A 24867-nucleotide genomic window follows, 5' to 3' on the forward strand; every position below is an offset into this window, starting at 1 on the left:
TGTGTCCCTTGAAAGTAAATACAACCCTAAATTCAACCACGACCCTTAACAGCCCACATTTATTTATTCTTAAGCATGCAATCAATTTTGTATGGCAGCTATATCTGTAGTTTAGATAGAGAAGAATCTTTAATAGAAAGAGTCTGGCAATTTAAAAAAATCTTTTTTATTACTATCAGTTTACAGTGAACAGCAAATGTTTACTATTACATTGCTTAAAGAGATTTAACATTTGCTTTGGGGGGAAAGACTTTCAGTAAAAGAGCCATTAGGCCAAAGTGTCACTTTTGTAATTACTTATATGTTTACCCATCATGTTGTTATATATTTTTAAAAATATATAATTTCCCAGATGGAGTAATTTAATTTCATGGATTCTTTTCACATGTGTTTTTTCTTTCCAGAATTCATTTTGGATCAGGGGAAGATCTACCACACACTGAGGAATCACGGGCTCACAGATATTTGGACTTCATTGTAAATGCAGTTCAGCTGACAAGATATTCCAACAAGTGACATCATTCCAAAACATAGACAACTCAAATCCATTTTCAGACATCCCTTCAGATTTTCACAGCCTAACTAAAAGCTTTCATATAGATTTGAATTAAACATTTAAATATTCCAAGAAAATGTCTCTTGCAGTTTAGCTGGATTCTGTGGCTCTGTTTCACAGTGAAGAACACTTAATGCCCTGATAAAGCCAAGGGTGAGGGGAATCTTAAGGAAATTGAAAAGAAACTTTTCTCTGACTTTCCTCCAGATTTTGTTAACCACAGAAACAGTCAGAAAATTAATAATGTTCATTATCTCAAAGCAGTTAGGAAAAAAAAAATCTTTAAAATCCACACCTGTGAGAGTTCAATGCCTCCCAGAAAATGAGAAGGGAGCAGCCAGAAGCTTGTATTTCACTCATGGAAAAAGAAAGGCAGTGAAATCCTCAGAAAGCTAAAATACCCTTACTTGGAGCACAATTGCTTGCGGCAGAAACTTAAAACAATAGGAAAGCTGGATCAAAAGGGAAGCTGGAGAGATCAGATTTCTCTCTCCTGGGTGGGAACCAACACAAGAGTGCTTCCAGGTAGTTTGCCATCAGGATGAGGTCAAGAACAGCCACAAGGGAGAAGTTCCTAGAGAGAGCAGTTCTTACTGTTACAGTTTTTCTCACTGGCCAAGAAGAGTGCCAGCCCAGCTGAGTCCCAGTCCCAGCTGTATTTCCAGACAGCAGCTTCAGCAGCACCTTCTGCTCTTAAGTCAGGGACTGCATGAGCAGCACGCTTCTTCCTGCCCCAATCCCTCCTGTCCTGTTCCTCAGTGAAAAAGCTTAATCCTTTTAGCCTCTCTCCTTATACAAAATAGGAGTAGCAAATGATTTATTGGAGGTGAAGCAAACTGGCTCACATAAAGCAAAAAAAAACCAAAAACAAACAAACAAAAAAAAAAACAAAAACAAAAAACAAAAAACAAACAAACCCAAACTAATTTAAACCTTTCACAGCTTTTTTAAAAATAAGTGGTCTTACTTAAAGAGTGGAAAGTTCCTGTATCAGTAGAGCTTTCTCTTGCACATGCTATAAGTACTAAAGATGCTAAGCACCAGGCTCAGCAAAATAACCAGTCACCTGAGTAAACCCACAGATGTTATCTGATATGTGTGCAAATCTTGCTAACTTGGGGTCCAAAACTTCAGGCAGGTCTGCTAAGGGCTTCTCAGTCCAAACAACTTTGCTTTACAAAGATTCTGAAAACTACATTTATAAGCTTCTAAAATTCCATCCTGAAGTAAGGGAACATAACACTACACAGGAATAAAAATGAGATGCCCCCCGAATAACAATGTGCTTTCAGATAGAATCTGGCAGATTTGAAATTAGATAAATATTTGCAAATTGGAATTTTCCCCACTTAGCTTGCTGCGTGCCTGCTCTAGTCTATTCAATAGATGCCAACAGTTCGGGCTAATGCATAACCAAAAATCTGAAGTTTGAGTTAGAGGTTAAATTTGAAGAGAAAAAAAAATTGATGCAATGAAAATTAGGAACAGCAAAATAAAAATTTATCTGGAACAAAATATTGTTTCTCACCTTGCACCTAGAAATCCTGCAACATTTCTTCAGGTGTAATGTGTTTTGAATTACACAGTTTAACACTGAGGGACAAAACACACATCTGTTATTTCTCACTCCTGCCTTTGCCCAGCAGCCCTTCACCTGATCTGTAATTGGTCACTCCTTTAACAAATTGCTTCTCGGACTGTTACTGTATATTTGTGTTTGCACAAGATGCCTTTATTCTTTGCAGTTACATATTTAGCAGCTCTCGGTTTTCAGCAGGAATTCTACCCTGTCATTTCCTGTTTAGTTACGGGTTGAGCTCGCTTTTGTTTTCTGTGCTGTTTACTTGGTACCCTGCTTCCCCCACAGCCAGGAACCACAGGCTGCTTGCTAACTCCTCAGCCTCCTCCTCGCCTCTGCCACCACAGCTTTGTTTTCTTTCATGCCCCTAGTTAACACTCATAGAACTCACTCAAACTTTTCCCATTTTTATTAATAGTTAAAACACTGATATATTCAATCTTCAAAAGCCTCCTGAATCAGTGATCTGCTCATTGCACAAGCAACCTGAGAAATCAAGAGTAGTATGGCTCTTTTCCTGGCTAAATCTGGGTCACCACACAGAGAAAGGAATGATGCTTCACCCTCAAAGTCAGCAGTGCTGGTGACCAGTCCAGCAAAGGCCAAGGGCATGGGGGGCCCACACTGTGCCCCAGACAAAAAGGAATACATGTACAAAATTGTGGTGAGTATGCCTGGGGTGGGATTCCAGCAGGCAGGGAACAGGGGTAGGACAGGATAAAGAGGCAGATGGAGCAAGAGTGGGTGGTGAGGGTATTTAAGGGACAGGAAGGGGTGGGAAAAGTCCAAGGAAAACTAAGAGATGAGCCATACTGAGAGGAATAAGAGAAGGTGGTGAGATAAAAACAAAACAGAAGGTGAGGGTATAGAAAGCAGGAAGAGAGATTAAGAAAATCCATCCTGCCAGAAACAGCACCTCTTGTCAGGCAGACAGCAGGTGCTGCCTGGGGAAGAGCTGATTCACACATCTGGAGTGTAGAATCAGAACACCTCTACCTAAGAGAGAAAAACTAAAAATAAAAGACTCAGTGGAGGTGGGAGAGGGTGCCATACTTTCTTCTTTTGGCAATCCAGTGCTTCCCAACTGCATGACATTTTTTGAATAGCTTTCTGGAGAAATGAGTGCTGTATTTCCAGATCTTTGCAAGAATCTTGACAGTTCATTTCAGCATTGCCTCGTCCAATATGAGCCCTTCCTGTCCTCCTCTTCATCTTACTTCAGACTTATTTTTGTGATATCTGCAGCCACAGCACTCCCAGGGCTTTGGCTGCACCTCCAGAATATGATTTTCACTTTTTTTGGGGGCCTGAACAGATCCTAGGGGAGTCAGTAACAGAGATGGCCCTGCCATGCAGTGAGGCACACCGATGGCACACCTGCACCAACCAACTCAGCTCTGAGGAACTAATAATGCAGTCAGTAATGCAGTCCGTAGCTGCTGGCCGACTGGTATGAGCATGGGTCTTTAACCTTGTCTGCAGCAGCCTGGGGGGCCATCTACACATCCAAATTTCCTGCCACAAACTGCACCTTTAGTGGCTTTCAAAACCTGTCCTGTTCATCTTCATGTGAATGACTTTGAACACTGAGTCTTAGCACTCTGACTCTTGCACTTTCAATATTGCCACTGCACCACAAATCACTACCAATGATAAAACAACCTCATACTAAAGCTACCTTTTTTTTGCTTGTTTGGATTTTTTTTTTTTTTTTAAACCTCCCTTGGATGCCTTATTACAGATTAGATTTGATGAATTTCTATCCAGAGCACTGCACCACTTCTCCCACCTGACAATACCTGGAACAGCTTTCGGAGAATCTGCTCAGTTCCATTCTGCACACTTAAATTTTTTTTCCTTGCTGCAAAAATTGTTTTAGAGTCTTATAATTAAAACTTTCTATCAAAATAGCATAATTTTTTTTTTTTCTGTGTGTAGGAAAACTAGCCAACTGTGATCTACTAAAGAGTAGATGATTTTAAAAAAACACCTTACTGATGGCTGTTTAATTAGGGAAAGCTTCATAGTCTACCTGAAAAAATATTTATGGAAAAAAAAGCAAAACAATTTACAGAAATTTCTAATTTCATAAAAAGTGTTTTCATAAGAAAATGTTTAATTTTTCATGATCTGTTTTCAAAAAAAATGGGAGCATTTTAATAATAAATATTTTCATTTTCCATTTGCCAAAATTTCTAAACACTTTGAGGGTTCTTTTTTAAAAAGAATCTTTTCCCCAAAGGAAGAGGTACAGGGAAGGGTTAGCAAGAATACAAAATCTATGGTGAAAAACTTTGGCAGAAAATTTTATTTCTGCTAAATTTATGTAGCAGTGAAGACTATGTTTTTTGGTTAGAAGCTCTTCTTAAAGCGAGGTGTTTGCTGGCATGTTATTTTGAAAACCAGCACAGTAGGGTGACTTCTTTAATAAATGGGCAGAAACCCCTAAGATTAGAAAGTCTCAGAGTGAGTGAAACCCCTGTGCGGTATCTGATTTCTTTGCCAAAACAGGGAAGGTTTTTAATAAAGGTCAGGGAGAAATAATCTCCAAAGACAGAAATGTCTCTCCCCTCTGTATGTTTACTCTTTTATTTCACCCCTTTACAGCTAAAGGCAGACCTTAACATACACACGCACACACAAAAGGAAACAACAACCAAAGAGGAGGGGGAAAAAAAAAAAAAAAGCCTGAAATTTTAGTTACACCACATGTGGTTTTCATTTGTGAAAAATGAACAAGCTGTTTGTGGTTAAACTGTCTAATCTGCTGTTATCAATCTAGCACTGCATTCAAGATTTACAGGATACATCAGCTTCTGTGCCACATTAGCTGTAAAAGGGAGAGGGGGTGGGAGGAAAAAGGAGGAGGAGAGAGTTTATCCTGAGGAATAATATTTCCAATGCAGCCACACTCACACTACATCTGGTTGTGCTGGTAGCGGCAGTTAAATTGAAATATTTCACAGCGTGTGTCAGAAACATGCAGAATGGTAATTATGACAGATCTGATTAAGCCTGAGTGCCACTAGCTCCCTGGCCAGCTCCGGTTGTGCAGGTGTGACCTTGTGCGTGCCTGCGTGTGTAAATAAAATTAATTACAAGCGAGAGGGCGAAGGCTTCGGTGACATCACAAAGCGGAGAAACTCCCAAGGGGGAGACCTAATGGAATATTTTCCCTCAGTCTAATAATACAGTTCATATTGACTTGAGGTAATTAGTGGGATCATTAAAGCAGTTTTCCCGGCGTATTTGGCTGCCTGATCAGATTAGTGAAAATGTTCTTCAGAACAAGCCCTGTGTGGTCTGCCAGAGAAGGAGGAAATAAAAAGCAACAAAGCATATTTTGGAATGATAAGCAGCGCTGGACTTTTTGCATGGCATTTTCCAGGGCCAGTCCCGGGAGCCTGGGTGCCTGACTCTCCTGACCAGCTCAATTTTCATCCCAGGTGCACATGCTCCTGCTGCACCGAGGAATCACCTGAGACTTTTTAATTTTTGTTCCTCTGTACTTCAAAACTATGCCATCCCTACCCCTTGATGCTTAAAAAAATCAGATAAAAGGCTTGTGGGAGTGCAAGCCCTAGAAGAAATACATTAAGATAACTGGGGGAAGGAAGAAGAATAAATACATGATCAGCTCCTCCCCACCTCTCCCCAAAAGTCTAACAGAGGACAGAAGGACTAGTTCGAGAATCAGTAATATTTTCATTTCCTAATGAGCTTACCCTAGCAGAAGAAAAAGGGGGGAAAAAAAGCAAAAAGTTTAACTATGATATAAAGTCTTCCACAGTAACAGAACACAGAGCCCTAATCAAGAAATGGACCATTTGTTTAAAAACAGTCTATTGAGCATGCTCTACCTTGCAAATGGAATATGCCAAGCTCTGTCACAGATGGCAAGCTTTGACAGTTCCCATCCGTAGCGTCGATACTCGACAGTTCAGCACAAGATCAGTGACATTCTGTCTCATTAGAGCCACGCTAATTATCACAGCTAGTTTCAGGGGAAACCATGTGTTGCAATGGTCAATTTGAAGGAGTCTGTGCATCAACAAACTGGTAATAAGGATCAGACACCTTATTATATGACAGCATGCTGCCTATGATCTGATTTACTGAATCAGAGGTACTGAGGCAACACTGAAGCCTGATGGGTTATGGAATTGCATGTACACAATGTGTAGCTGAAATATGCTTTAAAAATAAAAGGGAGGTATATAGAAACAATACAGATAAAAAATTTAAAATGGTGAAGTTATAATATGGAGTTTTTTTCATTTGACATTAAGACATGCAGAGATGTTAGAGATCTTGTCAGCCAGTTTTATCTTTAATCAAATCATATAAGATAAATAATTCAAAATGAAAACTGTAAAATTATGGATTATGCTAAATTATAATTCATTCCATACTCTGATTTTTCAGTTTCAATAACATGTACCAAACATTCCTTATGTTGTGCCGTCTTGCTGCTTTAACATAATTTTATATTTTGTAAAGAGCTTTCTCTTCTTGGCTCTCCTTTTTCATTTGTACATTTAATGACTTAAACTTGTACTTCTCCTAGCTTCTCTCACTCATTTATGCTCTTTCCACCAGACAAAAACCATCCAACCAGAACCCCCCACTCTGCTGTTTCTGGACACCTGCGGGCCGCATCCTGCCAGGCACTCAGCGGTCCCAGCGCCTCCCAGGGATGCGCCACAGGCTGCGGCCGTGGGAGCGTTAAGCATTAACTCTCCCAACCAGAGCAGGGCAGGTGTGCACTGTATCCCTCCAGGGAGGCTCTCCTCAGGGCTCAAATACATTCTGTCTCCTGAAGCTGCTACCAGTCCTTCAAACGGCAGCATTTGAACAGCTCCTGCTGCCACCTGCCTGGCTGGGAACCTCCAGCCTCAGCCGATTTGACCCCAGGTGTAAAGCATGCTCAGGAAGCACACTTTGTCATCAGTGTGTCAACAAATCTAGCTTCTGCCTTATGTGTTGAAAGGGCTACCTGGCTCCAAGGAGCTGTTTGAAGAGGTCAATATAATCCTCTTACTAATTAAGTATTTTCCATTCTGTACCTGTTTCTTTTTTTCTTATTTCAGGTTTTAACACCTTTTTCTCCCTCTTCTACATAGATTTATGTGGGCAATTGCATGCTGTTGTGAACCACCTTGAAGGTTTTAAGGTGGTTTCTTTTCAGTGCATCTTTGTTGATTCATGAAGCTGCTGTCTATTCTTTATTAGGGGGAACCCAAGGCTCACTGAAGTCAAGCCACTCCACCAAAGCAATTCCAATAATGTGGGATATAGTCAGGATCAATGCCAGCCCTTTCTTAGGTCTATCATGATGAAGAGATAAGAGAGTCAACTAAACTCAATTTTTCTGCTTTTTCTGCCTTCTTTCTGAGAAGTAAATTTTTGAAAAAATGAAATTTCCTGAGCTTTTGACCTTTATTTCTGAGAGGAGATGTTGTAAAAGAGACTAGGACACAGGGCAGAAGAAGGACATGGCGCATTAAGGTTTTCCCCCCACCAGAAACCTGAAAACCTTTTTCCTCCAACCTGGGCAAGACAGAACACACTATGACTCTGTAACTCAGCATTTTGTGAAAGAAACAAATCAGCTCTATCTGCCAAGTTTCACAGTTTCACTGAATGACATTCCGCTTTATGGGGCAGTTCTTGATTGCATGCAAAAGCCCATCTTGCTTTCTCAGTTCACACTCTTCCTCTTGCATCCCTGCTGACACCCGATCCCACCCCGACTCCTGCTGCTCATGGCACCTCTTCAACTGCCAGAGCAATCACCCCCAGGCAACGAGGGGGGAGGAAAATAACATTAAAAAATAATAAAAATAGATGCCGTTGTGTGTTTTGCAGCTAATGTTTTCTAACTATTACCTCTGCACGAGGGTGAGGGGTTTATTTCCAGGTGCACTTGTGAAGCAGCAGATCTCAGAACACATTGTGCTTCCACCTCGCGTCTCCCTGTGCAGCATCCCTCCCTGCTCCACAGAGAACCCATTGTACACTGAGGTTCGGGGAGGGGGGGTGGGGGAGAAGAAGGTTTTTAAGCCAAGATTTAAACCCAGGAAGTGACTCAGCTGCTCTGAGGGAGACAAAGGCAGGAGAGAACTTGATGGAGAGCGGGGTGATGGGCAGAGGACCGAGCCCCCTCCTGCCCTGCAGGTTGCACCCCTCTGGGCAGCCTGAGGTGCAGTGCCCTGAGGAAACAGCTTTGGAAATAAATTTCAAGATCCCCTCCTACAGCCACATTGTTACCAGAGGGTTACTTTCGGTGATAAAAAGGTTTCTTTTCCTCCAGCTGGAAAATAGTTGAATAGATTGTTCTATATCTGCGGTAATGGCATGTTACATCTCTGTGCCAGATCCACAATAACGTGCTTGTTCAGTGTGGGAAGCTGTTTAAAAATGACTTTCCTATTAGAGTATATAGCTTAGTCTCTAGATGGAAAAAGCCAGATCAAAGATATAGCATTTATAAAACTGCTGGTTAAAAAGATAAAAGTGAGATAACAGACATCAATTTTTCACTATAAATCTCTAGGTTTACTACAACATTAAAATTTCCAGTAAAAGCAGGGTTTTATATACCTGAACTCTAATGGCCTATTCTGAAAATATTTATGTCAGGAAAAGCATGGTATTTGCATGCCAAAAGCATTTTTAGTGCCAATGTTTAGCATTCCCTTCCCATTTAACTCTTTCCCATCTACTCATGAGGGCTAGATGCTCTGCCTAGTGCCTCTCCATCAGATCTCCTCATGCACTCTCCTGGAGGAGAACACTCCGGATGCTTACAAAGGCAAAAATCAAATGCTTCTAATTAAAAAGCACTGCATAAAATACCTGCCTGATGGCTGAGGATGGAGCCTCTAGCACGGTCTGAAACCCATGATTTTACCTCCACACTTTGTACATGAAGCTACTGCTAACCGAAGCAAGAGACAGGGATGGAACAGGAAACTGAGCAACACAGCACAACAGCTCAGAAGTAACAGGTCAGAACTCTACATCACTAGATGAGGTTTCTGCAGGTATGATTAGCACTCCATTAGACCTATATTAAAATCAAAGCATGATTCTGCAAGAACCAGGTGTCTGACCTTCCTCATACAGGCATTTTCATTGGGTGAGAAGAGAGGGCATTTGGCACCTATGGGGCCATAAAGAGCTATCGGCAGGATTGATGCTGCAGAAGATTATTGATTTCACCTGTTTATTTTACTACAAATTAAACTTCTTTAGGTAAATAATGCAGGCTAGCGACCTTCAGCTGTAGTGCATGGGACTCTCAGAGGTACAGAGCTTGATATTACCTCAGTTTTTACAAACTGTAATTTCCTCAATTTAAAAAAGCTTCAGCTTAACCTGATTTTCAGCAAAGTACTGCTTTCTTCCCTGCTTCATACTAGCATGTGCAAGCCACAGCTTTTCAGGATAAGCCATAACATAAATGTAACTTCTCAAAACATAACAACATACAGAAACACTACAAGTCTCTACCTGCCTTATCTCTCAGGGCTCTTAGGTCTGGGGGTTTTGTTTGCTTGTTTATCTGTTTTTATGGAATAAAATTAGATTTCAGCATCTGTCACCATCAAGAAAAACTCATTCCTGGCTCCCACATGAGAAGATTGTAACCACTGCACAGTTACTGAACCATGATACCTTAATGATCATTACACAAATCAACTTTTTTTTCTTTTTTTTTTCCTTTTTTTAATAACAAAATTAAGAATGTGCTTTCATAATTGTTCAAATCAGACTCTCAGGTTATAAATTTAATAAAGATCCAATATGACAAAATTGTAAAAGTAATGTGTGCCACACAATTTTATGTGTGAATTCTTTTAATTTAGAGTTATTCAGGTGTGCTGATTAAATTTTAGCAAATAATACTGTTGGCATTGCCACTCTACCATTAAGAACCAACAACCTGCAAGAAGAGACAAAACACTTGGTAAACCCTTTCTACCATCCTTTTGTGTGCATTTTTCCAAAGCTCTCTTTGCAACGTAATCTAACAAAAAAACCCATGCAGGACAGACAACCTACAATAAAATCACAAGATTTTAAACATGGACATTAGTTGCTTTGCCAATCAAAGTTCTAAAACTTCTCAAAGATATGATGTATTGCAGGAATTTGAATTATAATATTTTCCTTAGCTTTTCAGTATAATCATATTAACTTTTAAAGTGTATGCTTTGAATTGAACAGGTTTTTAATTTATTCTGCAGATAGCGTATTGATCCTTAAAAATATAGAAACTTAAAAAGTATACAGAATGTATGCATTCCTGTATAGGGAAAGAATTCAGCATTTGAAGGAATGTCCCCACACCATTCAAACCCATGCAACAGACAGACCCTTTCCTTTGGGAAAGCCAACAAGCTGCCAGCAAAGTCCACAGTGAAACTTCAAGCAGACAAATCAGCACATAATGTCTCAAACAGCCCTGAAATCTCAGCCTGATCCCACGACCTCTGCCACACCAGGCCCCAGCACCCACCCAGCTGCTTTGCTGAGCATCAAGTCCACATGTGGTTGGTCCTCCACCACCCAGGAGGATTTAAAAATAAAACTGTTAATCAACACATTATTTTCTAATACGTTTCCTCCAGACTTTTCACTGCAATGAAGTGATTATCCTAGGATTTCCAGTTCCACTCTTGCCAAAGGCATTAACACAGTTCAAGGGAAGATGCTCGTTTTTTACCTTGGCGCTACCCAAATAGAAACTCCTGTAGCGCATCATTTAATAGCAATTCTGTACAAAGTGCTCTACTCAGCAGAACATTATCTGCAGTCTCCTGGCTCAGGCAAGCCCAGCCACCTTGCAGATGCTGGCTGCTTAGACATCCAATCTAATGTTGCCCCAAATCAATTTATTAAGGGGAAAAAAAATGGCAAGACCTTCCAGCAAATAACTACCTTTGTACCCTCGCAGAGCTGGTTTAGGTCACATACGGTTTTACATCACAACTCCAGACTGCACTCAGAAATTAAACAAGCTTTTATATCCAAAATAAGATAAAATCAGCAATGTTCAATTTTAACAATTTTTAAAAACAAAACTGTTAATCAACACATCATTTTCCAACATGCGTCCTTCAGACTTTTCACTATAACTTGGGTTATCTCGGGATTTCCAGTTCTGAGTATGGAACCAATGTCTCCAAATGAAGAAAATATTAGCAAGAGATCTCTCTCAAGAGAGGCTCTCTTAGAGAATATGTTTGAACAAGCCTCTTTTTTGCTTGGGAGACTTTTTTGCCCCAATAAATATTTACTTGAACCACTGTAGAGCTTCAATGAATAATCTTTTGCAATACATGTAAAAGATTGTAAATATATAATCTTTATATCATTATAATCATCATTATAATCTTTAATATATGTAGCAGTGGGGTTACTAATTAGGTTACTAGCAGTCAGCTAGTTTGAGAAGACCCAACACATCCTACTTTACCTAGAAGGTTACTTCTCCAAAGCAGCTTTCGAGTACAAATTACACTTTATCTAACTACAGACCTGAAAGCTTGCTAGACACACAAATTAGCATTGCATTGCTGAAACTGGGGAGAAAAATAACCCCTGAGAATACAGGTATGATCACCAGAGTAAAAGGGAAGAGAACTATGTGTTTGGTGTTGTTTTCTGTACTTAGTAGCAAAGTTTGTACAAGAATCTAAATTTTTTACAATTGCTCAAATAGACCTGCACGGCATCCTCTAGAAGCATTCAGGCTTCATTTTGATTACCTGTCCCTTTGAAAGTCAGCATTGGAAGAGCTGACCCACCCAGAAATTTTAAGGCTTTGCAATTCAATAAATATACTATCACACAAATCAGATCAGCACAAAATTATATGGGCTGATAGACTGGCTTCATACCTTCGTTTTACAGAAGACTGCAGTGGAAAGGAGAAGGTGCAGAAAACGGACAGTTCTCTAACCTCAAGATTTGACATGTAAATAAAGACATCTGAAGAGCGCACAGGTTGGGAGCTGCTGTAACATTCTATCATAATTAGAAACATTTCAAGAGCTCTGTAATTTCCAATCAAAATTACAGTAATTTCCGATATACAAGCCATGATTCATGACAGAATTTTTACATTCCATGGGAGATTATAGTGGCCTGATGTATGACACACTGAGTACAGCACTAACATAAACAATTCAGTTTAATGTTTAAACAGCACTTGGTGTTTAGAATCCCACAATAAAAGAAACATATTATTGTTGAAATTATCACTTTGACAGTGATTGAAGGGTAGGCAGGCATGTGGCCTATAAAGCTATAATTTTTACAGTCCACAGCTTGAGTTTAATCATTTTGATACAACATTTCCAAAATATCCCTTTAAGTGCTCCTTACACCATATAACTTAAGAGACAACATCCTTTCTGTACAATGAAGTGAACTCCAAAATGTGAACAGCACAGAAGTCAAAAGTTAAAGACTTGTTAAAAAGAAAATCAGCACCAAAATGCTGACAGCCCAAGAAACATCAGTCTAACTGAGCTTCACTAGCTTTCCTTGGAAGATGCTGAATTTTTCTATGAAGTAATTTTAGAAGAGCAAAGAAATAGTGATTAAGTGGATTTAATACTCAATATAATATGAAAATTCAACATTGCAACCACTGGTGTCTTTGGATTTCCTTCAAGCATTTGAACCCTAGCTTTTCCTATTTTTCTATGTATTTTTCCTTTACTTGTTGAGTACATACTCACTTAAATCAATGTTTTCGCATACTCCAGTGATCTTTCTCAGATCATTTATGATAATCACACCCAACAAGTGCCTGCTGATTTCCCTCTTGCCACTACACTTGACAGAAAACCTTCAGTTAAAGAAAACAGAATAGGAAACCACAAAACAAAGCCTTAAAACTGAACATGCAACATATATGTATGCACACAAGCAGGTAACCAAGCAGACATTGTGTTCCACAAAAGTATACATTTTTTCTCACCTTGAACAAGAGTAATTTTTTGAGGCATTTTCTTTTTTTTTTTTTTTTTTGGGTCCTTTTTTAGGGTTTTTTTTTTGACAATCCACCTCTCATGCAGTCTCACCAGTGAGTCTGACTAAATAGTTTTATGCAAAAAACCAGCACCCCAGTGTTCCTCATTCCAGCACATGTAATTGCAAAACACCAAAGCCTCGAGGTGAATTTGGCAGCAATACCCACCCAGATCTTGACCACAGCTTTTGCCACGTCCAGCTAAGAACTGATGAACCTGATCCCTTCTGAGCCACGCCAAGACCCATGGGCACACAGGGAAGGTGTCTGGCTGGTGGGGAAAAGGGAGTGAGGAAGCTGCTTCTCTGCCCTGCCTGGTCCAGGGCAACCAGAGGCTACCTCCAGACTCAGCAAGGAGCTCTGAGTTCTTGTATTGGGCTGATACACTGACACAACTACTCATTTTAATGCACATAGAAACTGATCTGGGGGAGTAACTGCACAGGACACGGAGCTCTTTGAGCCCTGGGAGCTTTACCTGGCTTTTGGTTGCCGCAACCTTCGCAAACAGTGCTTGGGACACCTTAGCTCTCTTCATTTCCTGCTGAATCTCATCATAAATGGAAGCATTAATGTTCATGGAATTGTTTTCTGGTTTTCCATTCCTCTCTGTAGCAATAGTAGCAGTTTTGACCTAGAAAATATGAGACATTTTTCATTATGAAAAAAGTTATTTTCCTCTCTTTCCCTCCCTAAGCAGCTTCCCTTTGCATTTAATTCCTTTTATCCAATCTTTCTCCGATATTCTTTCAGAATTTTGCAGAATAAACATTATAAATTATCCACGGTTCAAGCAACTGGGAAACAGGAAAATTCAGTGCATTGTAACAGGTGAATGCATCTGAAATATGAGTTACCATTAATAGACCATTGCAAATTTTAATGTCATAAATTAGGTGGAAACCTGTCAGTCTTTTAGAGACCTGTGAATCCTTACATGATTTCTTTGCCCCACACAAATTAAATGAAATTTGTAACTGCAACATAAAAGAATCTCTAATGAAACAGCAATCTGACAGATATATCTTGATTCATGTCTTATGCTCAGTACAGTCAAATGCATGATAATGTTGTAAAGTTGTGGCTTTAGATTGAATTTTTAAAAAAATTATCAGTTTAGTTCTTAAGCTGTTTTTAAGAGACAGTTTAGAATAATGCATACTTTAACCACTCCTTCATGAAACCAAGATAGGACTTTCTTAAAGCTACTGATTCTAGTTGTATTTCACTTACATACATCAAGTATTTGTTCTTCTTGCAGTCCAGATTAAATAAACACCAAACATGTAAACAAGACAGAATGATTACAGTACCACCTTTATGCTGCATCTGCAGCACTAAGGAAAACAACAAAAAAATACATCAGTAGCGACATGATGTGCAGGAGACTATCCTTTCCTTCATCCTCTGGAAATGATGGAAGTGATGTTTCAACACCAAGCATCATCCCACCAAGGTTAGACTGCAGTTTCTGCAATATCAGTTGAGAGGTACAAAAAATCAGCAGGTACTCAGCTTATCCTACAATATTCTCAGTAGTTAAGGACATAGTCTGTCTTTAGCAGTTACTCTTGCAAGGCTTGCTCAAGATTAGTGGACCTAATGGGCTACAAATCCTAAAGTGGATCAGAGGAAAGGAAAACTGGATTTCTGCCAAGAACCCACAAGGTGATGGTGCAAGCGAAATCAAACCTTAAGATTTCAATTCAAACCTACTGATTCATACTGAGATTATTGAGAGATGAATTAATTTAATTATTTTGAAGTTATACATCTAGTTAAAGACAGTCATTCAGCCTAACATTAAACAGCACAAAGCCTGGCACTTCCAGAAGATGATTCAGTCTACTCTTAAGTACGTCTAAACCCACACTTTCACTATCAGTTTAATCCAGACCAAGTCAGCATCTTCCTGTGCTCTGAAGTCCCTTGAGGTTCAAAAGGAAATCATGAAAACATGATAATTCATCTTCTAATCTCACTCTCTACGAGCTCTCATATGTCACAGGTCTCACGACATGGGATTTGAAGGCTTTGAAAGAGAGATGTACTTAGGCAAATCAGCAGCCCATTTTTTCCTAGAAATGCCATGCTCAGTTCATGTTAGCTATCATCCACAGTGCTTTTAATATAAAGTAATCTGGCCCAGAAACTGGGAGTACATGCCACTTTTGCTAAGACTCATTTGTCCATCAGGCTTTTCAGGAACTGTGCTAACAAACACTCATTAACTACAAGGGGCAAAATTCTAGCAAGACCAAGGTGTCCACAGGCACTTCCCCTTGCCCCCATTCTGACAGGCATTAGAACTGTCTGGTGTCTGAAAACAAGGGTCCTAAGTAAAAACAGAAATGAAGAAAATCCCAGAATGTGGCATACAGTTATCATGTGATTTTTTCCATCTGAAAACAGTACTTTGAAGCCATGCCCTTTTTTGCAGTGCAACATTTTACCAGTGGCATTGCAGCAGAGGATGGCCAAGCTGGACCAAAGGCTGCTCAGAAACATTTGAGGCACCTGGCAGCAGGCAATGAGGAGCAGCACCATGAAACTCTCTCCTTCCAACAGCAGAGCAGGAAAAGTTATGCCTCACACCAGACAAATTAGTGCAGGCCTGCAAGAGCAGGTGCATTTCCTGAACATAAATTTAAAAATACAAAACCATTGGTAATTTTCTAACCTTTAAACAAGAAAATAACTGACAACTGGTGGGGATGTTAAACATACAACTGAAGACAGACTTATCTGTGTGCATGTAAAAATCAGCCTAAGCTAAATTAGAGAATGAAAAAGTGATGGCTTTGTCAACATGCCTTCTTGAACCTTGGGTTTAAATTTTGGAAAACAAATTTCAGTCCTTCCCCCCAAAAATAATTTTAACTTGTAACTAATCTTTGAAGGACCCAAGGGGAAGATGAGAAGATGAAGGTATTCAGCTAGCATACATAAGTCTTTTGGGAAGGAAATACTTTGCTCTTGTGATCTTGATCAAAATGTGTCTCTTCTGTAAGCACACTGTCTTTTTGATTGCTACTGAGCTTCAAAAGATAGCTTCATGCTGTAGCAGTACTTCATAGATCACTTAACAGAGCTGTGAACACCCAGATCATCAAAAACCATCACACACCATGCTGCAGACATAATTTAAACTATGCTACTCAGTCCACACTTTTCAATGTCCAATTTAATAAGGATATGCATTTAACCCAAGGGAATTAATGAAAATCCTCATTCTGGTTTGCAAATCACATCTATCTTTATACAGGTTCAATAAATTCAACAGCATCTAATATGTCACCAAAGTTAAAACAAACAAACAAATTCCTATTGCCTTCTGTTGATATTTAATTAGGGAACACTAATTGAATTCAGAAAACACTAATATCTGCATCAAAAAGCAGTATTAGCCCAAAGATCTTCTGGGGAATAAAGTCTTAAAGTTATAAAATGATGCGTTTGGGGATTACCAGGGGTTGTGGTTTGCAGTCACACCCTCTCCATCTCAAATTCACTTGACTGGCCAAATATAAAAATTCTCTTCCTGTCTCTTAATAGTTTCTCTTCAAAGATCAGGTATAGACTCTGATTGATCTAGATGGACTATTGGTCTGCTCTGGTCTGATGAATTCCATGCAATAATGCCAATTACCCTCTTGGAGAATATCCATACATAAAACTGTTTCATCATTTATACATAAGCAAGCATCTAGGCTGTCGTGTTGAATTTAGAATTGAGTTCAAGACAGAGGCTGTTTGAAGCTGGGTTGGAAAAACACCCTCCTCCTCAAAAAAATCCAACAGAAAACAAAAAAGCTCTTAATGGTGCAACTTCAGGACTTGGGTGAGGAGGTGGAAAAAGTATTCACTTGGGAGAGAAAAACAAAACAAAACATAATCTCTCATCTCATCCACACTTAAGCACAACCTCCCACCCCACCCACAGCTACAGCCACATTTTCTGTTTAGGAAAGAAACTATAGATCAGCTAATTTTTTTTTTTTTTTTTTTTTTTTTTCACAGTAACCAAATTTTGCAAATACTAACTGAAGAGGGAAGCATTATTTTACAAATGTAACACACTGAGAATCAGGAATTCATTTGGCCATCTTCCTATCACAAATCAATCTAGTCTTCTAAGAATACTTGAAAAAAAATAACACATCCATCTCCTCCTGGCCTACCCAGATATATCTTCTCATCAAATGAGACTGATTACAGCAGCAAGAAGTTTTGGATTAATTCAATATTCCTAAAAAAAGGGTAAGTTGTCGTAGAAGGAATAACCAGTATGAAGAGGTTTTCACAAACATGGAAGCTCACTCCTTCCCATTGAAACTGAAACAAAAAAAAAAATTTATATAACACATTCTCATAAGTACTGTTTTAGCTTGGGAACAAAAATCTTCTTTAATCCTGGTTTAGCTTTTAATATTACATTGTACATTAAAATTCATAAAGTAGTTCATTCCAGGCAAAACAAACTACTTTTCAGTTCTGCTCTGCAAATAGCAGAGGAGGTACAATAAATGCTGTTGCTTTCAGAACAGCTTTTATCAGGACAAGGTTTACTACTCCATTATTACAGTGGCGCCTGCAAGTGCAGTTATAGTTAAGTGTCAGGGTTTCCATTAACTCTCCTCCATGGTGGTTTTTGCGGGGGTAGGAGGAAAGGATTGCATTTATTATTTTGTTCATTTTACTTTTGTTAAAGTGCAACTTGGCACAAAGTTTATCAACCTAAATCTCAAATTTTGCCGACGTAAAAGTTTTGCTGGTGGTGATACATGGCACATACACATGGGACTAGGACTCCACCATAAAGGTTCATGGAAGCTGGTGTTATCCAGAGCTCCCTGCAATGGAGATTCACTGGTCCTCATACACCATCAAAGCAGTGGTCCCCTAGACACCAATCTTTCAAGAATAACATCATATCTCTGAGACTCAATGCACTATTGCTTTAACATGAAGAAACTGTAATTTATCTGCACTCAGAGAGAGGCCAAGATTGCATTTATGAGATGAAGGTTTTGGTCAATGAGTACCTAGAACCATGACTCATGCAAGATTTGTGGCTACTTCTTAAAACATTGCCTTGTTAAAATAATATTAATCTCTTGATATTACACATACTCTATTTTTACACAGGATCATGATGGACCTCACGGGTTAACACAAATTTTCTTTGGGGAATATGGGTGATAAGAAAGACTTCTTCCTTGGCTCTGCTAAAATGGAGACTACTTGTCCTGAGAATGAAGTGTTTATAATTGCAGGATGGCTAAAAACCTTTAAGAGAATATTTTGGAAAAGAAAATCTGTAACTTGGCCACTGTTTCCATCCTTCCCCACAAATTATAACGGGGGGGGGAGCCATCTTCCCCCCACTTCCCAAACTGCCCTGATGAGACATAAAGGACACCCCTAGCACCTCAATATTCTCTAAAGTATCCTCAGATTCTCTCATTTCCACATAGCATGCAATAGTCATTCTCTCAACTTGATCTAGGAATACCTCAGAGCTTCTGTGGGGAAATCTGCAAGGCTAAGGTGTTGAAGAGCAGGGGGGAAATTATTACAAGAAATAGAACATGAAAAGACCTTTTCCCTTCCTTCTAGACTGCAGAGGTTAAACGAGTCTCCATGCAGTACCTACCTGATGGAGATGCTAACACTTATAAACTCCAGTGCCCCAGGAACTAGCCTGACAGACAGACCTCTGCCCCAGGGGTGGCAACTCGAACCATGTCCAAGGGAAAAATCCTTGTGTACGCCGTCTCCTTGTGCTCAGCCCACCAGTGTGGAAGATAGTAGCAGAACTTTACAACTTGGCCAGCTTAAAGGGCTACACACACATCCCAAAAGCTCATGCATTAGAGACTAATGATTTCAAATTAAATAAAAAAAGTAAGATTTTGCATTTTGTTTAAGTCAGAGAGAAAGGAAGAAGTAAGGGGGACAAAGAACTTCTTAAAGGATTTCAAAAAAGAATTGGAAACAATCCAGATACATTAGCTCAAGTAGCAACTACTAAGAATGCTGTAAAAATGAGATAAATTCAACACTGTTCCTTCTAACTCAGGCACCAGGGTTTATGCTTGGTGAGTTCCTACTATCCAATCAGACCTCCAAGGTCACACTTTCTGTTTTTGCATACAACAGAATGCAAAATTTGCATAGAACAAGCTCAGCTGCTAAATGGTTAAGTCTGCTCTACTGTCTGGCCACCAGTTGGCAACACAAAAATGCAAAATAGATCCTTTTCAGGATGTTTATTTTCACATCCTTCCGAAACTGATAACTTGCAATTGCAAAATAAACCTTCATGTGTGGCATATTAGCTCCCATTTTTCATGGTTTCATAGTTTAATTGTTTCAAATGTTACACTGGTCTAAAGATTTAATATTAAATATGTTGGCTCTTGCGTAAATTCTGTTGTCAGGATAAACGGTTGGTTTTCTCTTTCTATGGTTATCCGGAAAGCTCATAGTCAAGCTGGAAAAATATTTTTCTGTATTCCTGCAAAGCAATCTTTAAATAATTGCTTATAATAAATACAGTAGTAAGGATGATTGTAGTTTTATTTCCTTAGTATCAAATATTCAATAAACTGTGGACATTTTGGGGGCGGTATCACAGTAGCAGTTTGCATTAAAAAAAGTGCAGTATCCTGACTGTAATTTATTTCTGCTGTGACTTGTAAAGTTATACTTGCCAGTGTTACAACTAGGGCAATTTCACTATTATTTCAAGCATCAAGTATTGTAGTTATCTTACCAACACAGATATGTCAATTTTCAAACTTAGGACTCTAAGCACTTTGCAGCAGGTGAAAAGTGCTTCAGATGTTTATATCGAGGAATTCTGGAAACATGTAAGAAGGTCACAAAGAATCACAACTCTGAGGTTTCTACATTCTCAATCTATTCACTAGGGAAAATGTGTGTGTTTTGCTGAATGACAGAGAATAGCACAACAATTGGAAAAATAAGTGCTTTGTTCTGTAGACCTCAAGTACTAGTCTATAAGGCTTCCTTGTAAACTTGCTTTGCTTTTGAAAAGGATTAAACAAACATATGCTGCTTCCACTTTGAACTGTCGCAATTAGGTTAACTATACTCCTGACTCACACTAAAAAAATGAAATGTAATTATGAACAAGAGCACAGTAGAGACAGATAGATTCAGCCCCCCCTTTCCACTGAATTTGGACTTACAGTATGTTTTGTCAGTTTAGAAAACCCCTAAGTCTCACTTTCTTTCTGGCTGCAAGGGATTTATACAGTTTAAAGTGTGAATTAAAACCAGTACAAGGACTACCTCCGACTTGACATCCTTCAGGAAGGTCCTGTAATTAACTCTGTTCTTTAGCTGTGAAATTGCCCAAGACCACTTGAGACAGAATGAGACATTACCTTGGCAGAAAGAGATAAGTTAAGAAGGAGGGTTAGCCTTGGCTCTGAATTACCTGGGCTGTGGGAGCAGGTACAGATATTAAAACAAACTCAAATGTTATTTTAAACACAGTTATCTCTATTTAACTATTTCCCAGTAAAGCATTACTATGTAAATAGATTTTTGTCCTTTATCTTGAAGAATATCTATAGTGGATTTTACAGACTAAACTCAGTTAATGATAACAAAACTACACTATTAGTACAGTCTGTTTTTTCTGCTAAAAATTCCTTCTCTTGTGCAAAGTACTGCAGCAGGTCAAGGCAATCTTCTCCCTCTTTTGTTATTTGTTACTTTAGTGTGGTCCTTAGTATCCATTAGCTAAAGGAGAATTAGAAAAATAACCTCTAGAGGAATTTATAGCATTCTGAATGGGTATAGAACATAGTCACAGTCGCAAGCCTATGACTGGTTAACAAAAACCTGCTGTTTTTTTCAAAAACTCACCCGTCACAAAATTCCCAAAATCTCAAATCCTTGCTTTGTTTAGTAAAACTGGACTGTGTATACAGCATGATTACCACATATCTGCAGATCAGTTTGGTTTTCCCTTGCATAGGTACAACCTTGAGCCACAGAAATGCAGAGTATTTCTGAAAATATACAGGTTTTGGAGTGAAACATTTCTTTGTGGAAATCCTGTGCATTCCTATGGCTCACATGCACCTTTTTCATGTACCTTAAAACAAGCATTAGAGTTTCCTTGATCGACACAAGGACTGCACCAGTGAATCTCTCAATCCCAATCTATCAAACTTTGCAATATTTGAATAATTGAATAAATTTTAGAGAAATCAATAAGAGTTGCATTTTAACAAATACTACATGAAGCTTCAATGAACATACCAAATCATTCAGAATGATGGATAGCAAGCCTGTTGTTTTATGAAGTTTTCTGTAGCTCAAGCTGGTGAAAGCATGCCCATCACTTTTCCCCATCACTTTAGTTTTACCTGTTTGCTTGGAAGAATAATTTTTAAGGCACTACAAGGTACTCACACTTCTGCTTTCATTCCCTCTCAGTTTAATGGTTCAAATCCTCCAAAATCCCTATCTGAAGCTATAACATTAAGAACCTAAGAATCGTAAGAAAAGATGACAGCTAAAAGCCACCATCTTCCATGCCCAGTAAAGCTTGTACCTCAATAAAGCGAGCAAAAAATTCGGTAGGAACCATAATGGCTACAATTTATCTTAAAATTAGAAAATAGGTAGTAATAAACTGCTACTATCATCCATTATATTTCTTAAATTTAATTTGCGATATGCACTGCAAGTAATGATTCTATGAGTGTCTAAAAAACTCGACAGCACAAGGCTTCCTCTTTTTCAGAAAGGTCTCACCCAGTGGGACAGTGAGAGAACACAGCAAGCCAACCCCAAAGGCAGAGAGAGTGGTTTACTTGTGGAGGCCGGCTGGGCGGTGTGCTTATGAGAGGCGCTGGGCCCATGGCAGAGGCGGCGTTCAAGCTCCTTTCCCTCTCATCCTGGTAAATTCGATCACGTTCTGCTTCTGGCAGCTGCAAGAAGTTCTGCATAGCCCGAAGGTTTACCAGCAAGGACTGCGAGGCAGTCTTGGGATCCTCTTCTTTTCGGAGGATTTCTGAGAGCAAGCCCTGTAGGGAAGGAAGAAAAAAAGAGGCTCGAGAGTTAGACTAGGTGAGGGTCTGTAAAACTGTGCTCTGAAAAGCCACTGCTCATCAGTCCTCATTCTTCTTCCCACTGGGCTTGGAATGAGAACAGCAAATGCACTATTCACCCCACATAGGATTATATTAATGGCATTTTAGGTAGCAGAGAAGAGAACCCCAATTGTACCCTTAATTTTATTAAGCACCTGTTTTAAATACAGCATAAACTGAATCTTCCTAATAGGTCTTCCTCCTTTTACTGGCTTAACTTGCCAAGACATCTTTCACAGTCCACAGACAATCACGAGACGTTAAAGATAAGTGAGATACACTGGGGGATTCTCAGGCTTCACAGGCAAAATGCATACCCAACCTTAAAAAAAGGCTTTCCACATTTCTAGCAACTTAAATAGATCTTTGAAAGGAAGTGATATTTCACAACTAATCTGAGACTATAAACTTGCAACTTTCCTAAAGTACTGCTTCACTGACTCTTTTTGTATGTCAATATTTCTTTCTAAGAATTGCATACTGGAGTTTAACAACAAGTGAGGAAACTTGTTGGATGCCCTCATGTTCCTCCTTCTTGCACCTTCCTCTCTTCATCATCAGGACAACCCTAATCCTCAAACAGTCCAACACCTGGGATATTTATATTTAATATCAACAGGTTCTTGACGTCTCTTCTCCATGCCAGATTCTCCTTTTAATATTTAAATGTCAGGCATTCAAAATGCTCTACTGTCTTGGAATAACAAGATGGTGATAAGAAGGGTAACTTGGAAAAGCAGATGTGAACTACTACTTAGAATAAATTCTGTTGCCATGCTGGGCAAGAGAGAGGACTGGCATGGGAGGCTCATACTTACAGTATAACAAGGGAACACACATGTGAATTTCAAGAAATAACATAACTCAATGTTTCTTCTCCTAAAGAACTGTTCTACATTATTCAGGATAATGGAGGGGCAGATAGAGAGAGGGAAGCAGACAATAAAAAAGCCAAAACCAAGATAGGTAATACTGAATATATCTATTCCTAAGGGGGTACAAGAGAATGATATGGCCAAGGGAATCTTTCTGGGAAGTCTGATGCCCACAGCACCTGTGGAAGTTATCACCACTTTCAAAGGTCTTATCCTACCAGGCAAAAGACCCTCAGGAAGATGCTGCTGAAAAGCCACTGTTCACAAGTAGCTGTGCTTAGACAGGACCAGGGCTCACCCAGTGTGGGTGTGAGCTCAACTTCCCTGTTGGGCAACGAAGACAGAGGCACAGATGCTACACCTTAGCCAGTGTGCTCCTGTCTGTGCCTGCATGCATAACAGGGAAATGGGATGGAAAAAGCAAACAATCTTTCCAGCATTAAGCATGAAAAATATTTCAGAGTAGGAGAATTTAAAAAAATAATCTTGGGGGATACTTTCTTACCACTTTTCTTGATCACTCCTGTTTTCTGGTATGCAGGCAGAAATTACTCAGAAGGTAAATAAATGAGTTACTGACAAATGTGGCATTTAGGTGATGTTTTAATTTTTTTCTTAATGGTTAGTCTAATAATAAATTTACTTATTAGCAAACACGGAAAATAAATTTGTTTCTGTCATTTTTTTCTACTTTTAAGTACAAACCCACAGTTACCAATGCTTATTGGTGGTAGGGTTACACAATCCACCTCAAGAAAAGGTACAAAATTATTTTGTTCTACTGGAGACAAGGCAAAGCTCTCTGCAGAGCACAGTATGTAGAGAACAGAAGAGAAAGATTTAGATTGGAAGGGACCTTTAAGATCATTGCATCCATCCATTAACCGTGCAGTGCCAAGCCCACCACTAAACCATGTCCCCAAGTGCCACATATATATGTCTTTTAAATACCTCCAGGGATGGTGATTCCATCATTTCCCTGTCTTCCTGTTCCAGTGCTGGACAACATTTTGAAGAATAATTTTTTCCTAATATCCAATCTAAACATCCCCTGACATAAACCTGAGAACACTCTCTCTTACCCTGTTGCTTGTTACTTGGTGGAACAGCCCAAAGCCCACATTGTTCATCTCCTTATAGATGGTTTAAACATGAGTGATTTCTGACTGTTTCTGTGATGGAGACACCTCTCCAAGAAAAAACAAGCAAGAAAAACTAAACTCAAGTGGACTGGCCATTGTCAGGAGAGAAGACTCTTTACAAACAGCCCCACTGTCAGCCACAGGAAATGTCCTTAAAAAATACTTTAGGCCATAATAAAAAATATTTGCTTGTATAAGCCTCAGCCACATAGTGGGCAGCTAAAAAAGGTAGAAAAGGCTATTTTTCTCATATAACTTTTCCCTCTTCAGGGAAATAAGGAAATAAAGCAAATGCTGGTGTTTTTCAGGGTTTTTTTTTAACTTTTGCTTGCATTCCCACTGCTGTGGGACACCTCTTAATGTCTTAGAAATGCCACTAAGTATTCATTCTCCTCTCTTCCCCAACCACTGTCATGGCTTTGATCTGGGAGCAGAGCAGAGCAGAGGACAGTGATGCAGAGAGAGGAGGGGAGATGACAGAGCATAGAGAAGGAAAGAAGGAGTTTGCTTCTAGGCTCTAAACCATGAAAA

The 24867-nt window shown here is 39.2% G+C and overlaps 1 protein-coding gene across 8 annotated transcripts in view; it reads right to left on the minus strand.

The window, feature by feature from the left end:
• SATB1 (SATB homeobox 1) overlaps positions 1-24867 on the minus strand; it is a 92182-nt gene that overhangs the window by 13060 nt on the left and 54255 nt on the right. For all 8 annotated transcript variants that reach the window (XM_079300631.1, XM_079300637.1, XM_079300633.1 and 5 more), the window contains 2 exons: positions 22041-22253; positions 13661-13816 (listed from right to left, as the gene is read on the minus strand). In XM_079300631.1, the coding sequence (XP_079156757.1) occupies positions 13661-13816; positions 22041-22253 (369 nt within the window). The remainder of the gene's footprint in view (positions 1-13660; positions 13817-22040; positions 22254-24867) is intronic.

This window comes from Erithacus rubecula (assembly GCF_903797595.1).
Source record: "Erithacus rubecula genome assembly, chromosome: 3".
Lineage (NCBI taxonomy): Eukaryota > Metazoa > Chordata > Aves > Passeriformes > Muscicapidae > Erithacus > Erithacus rubecula.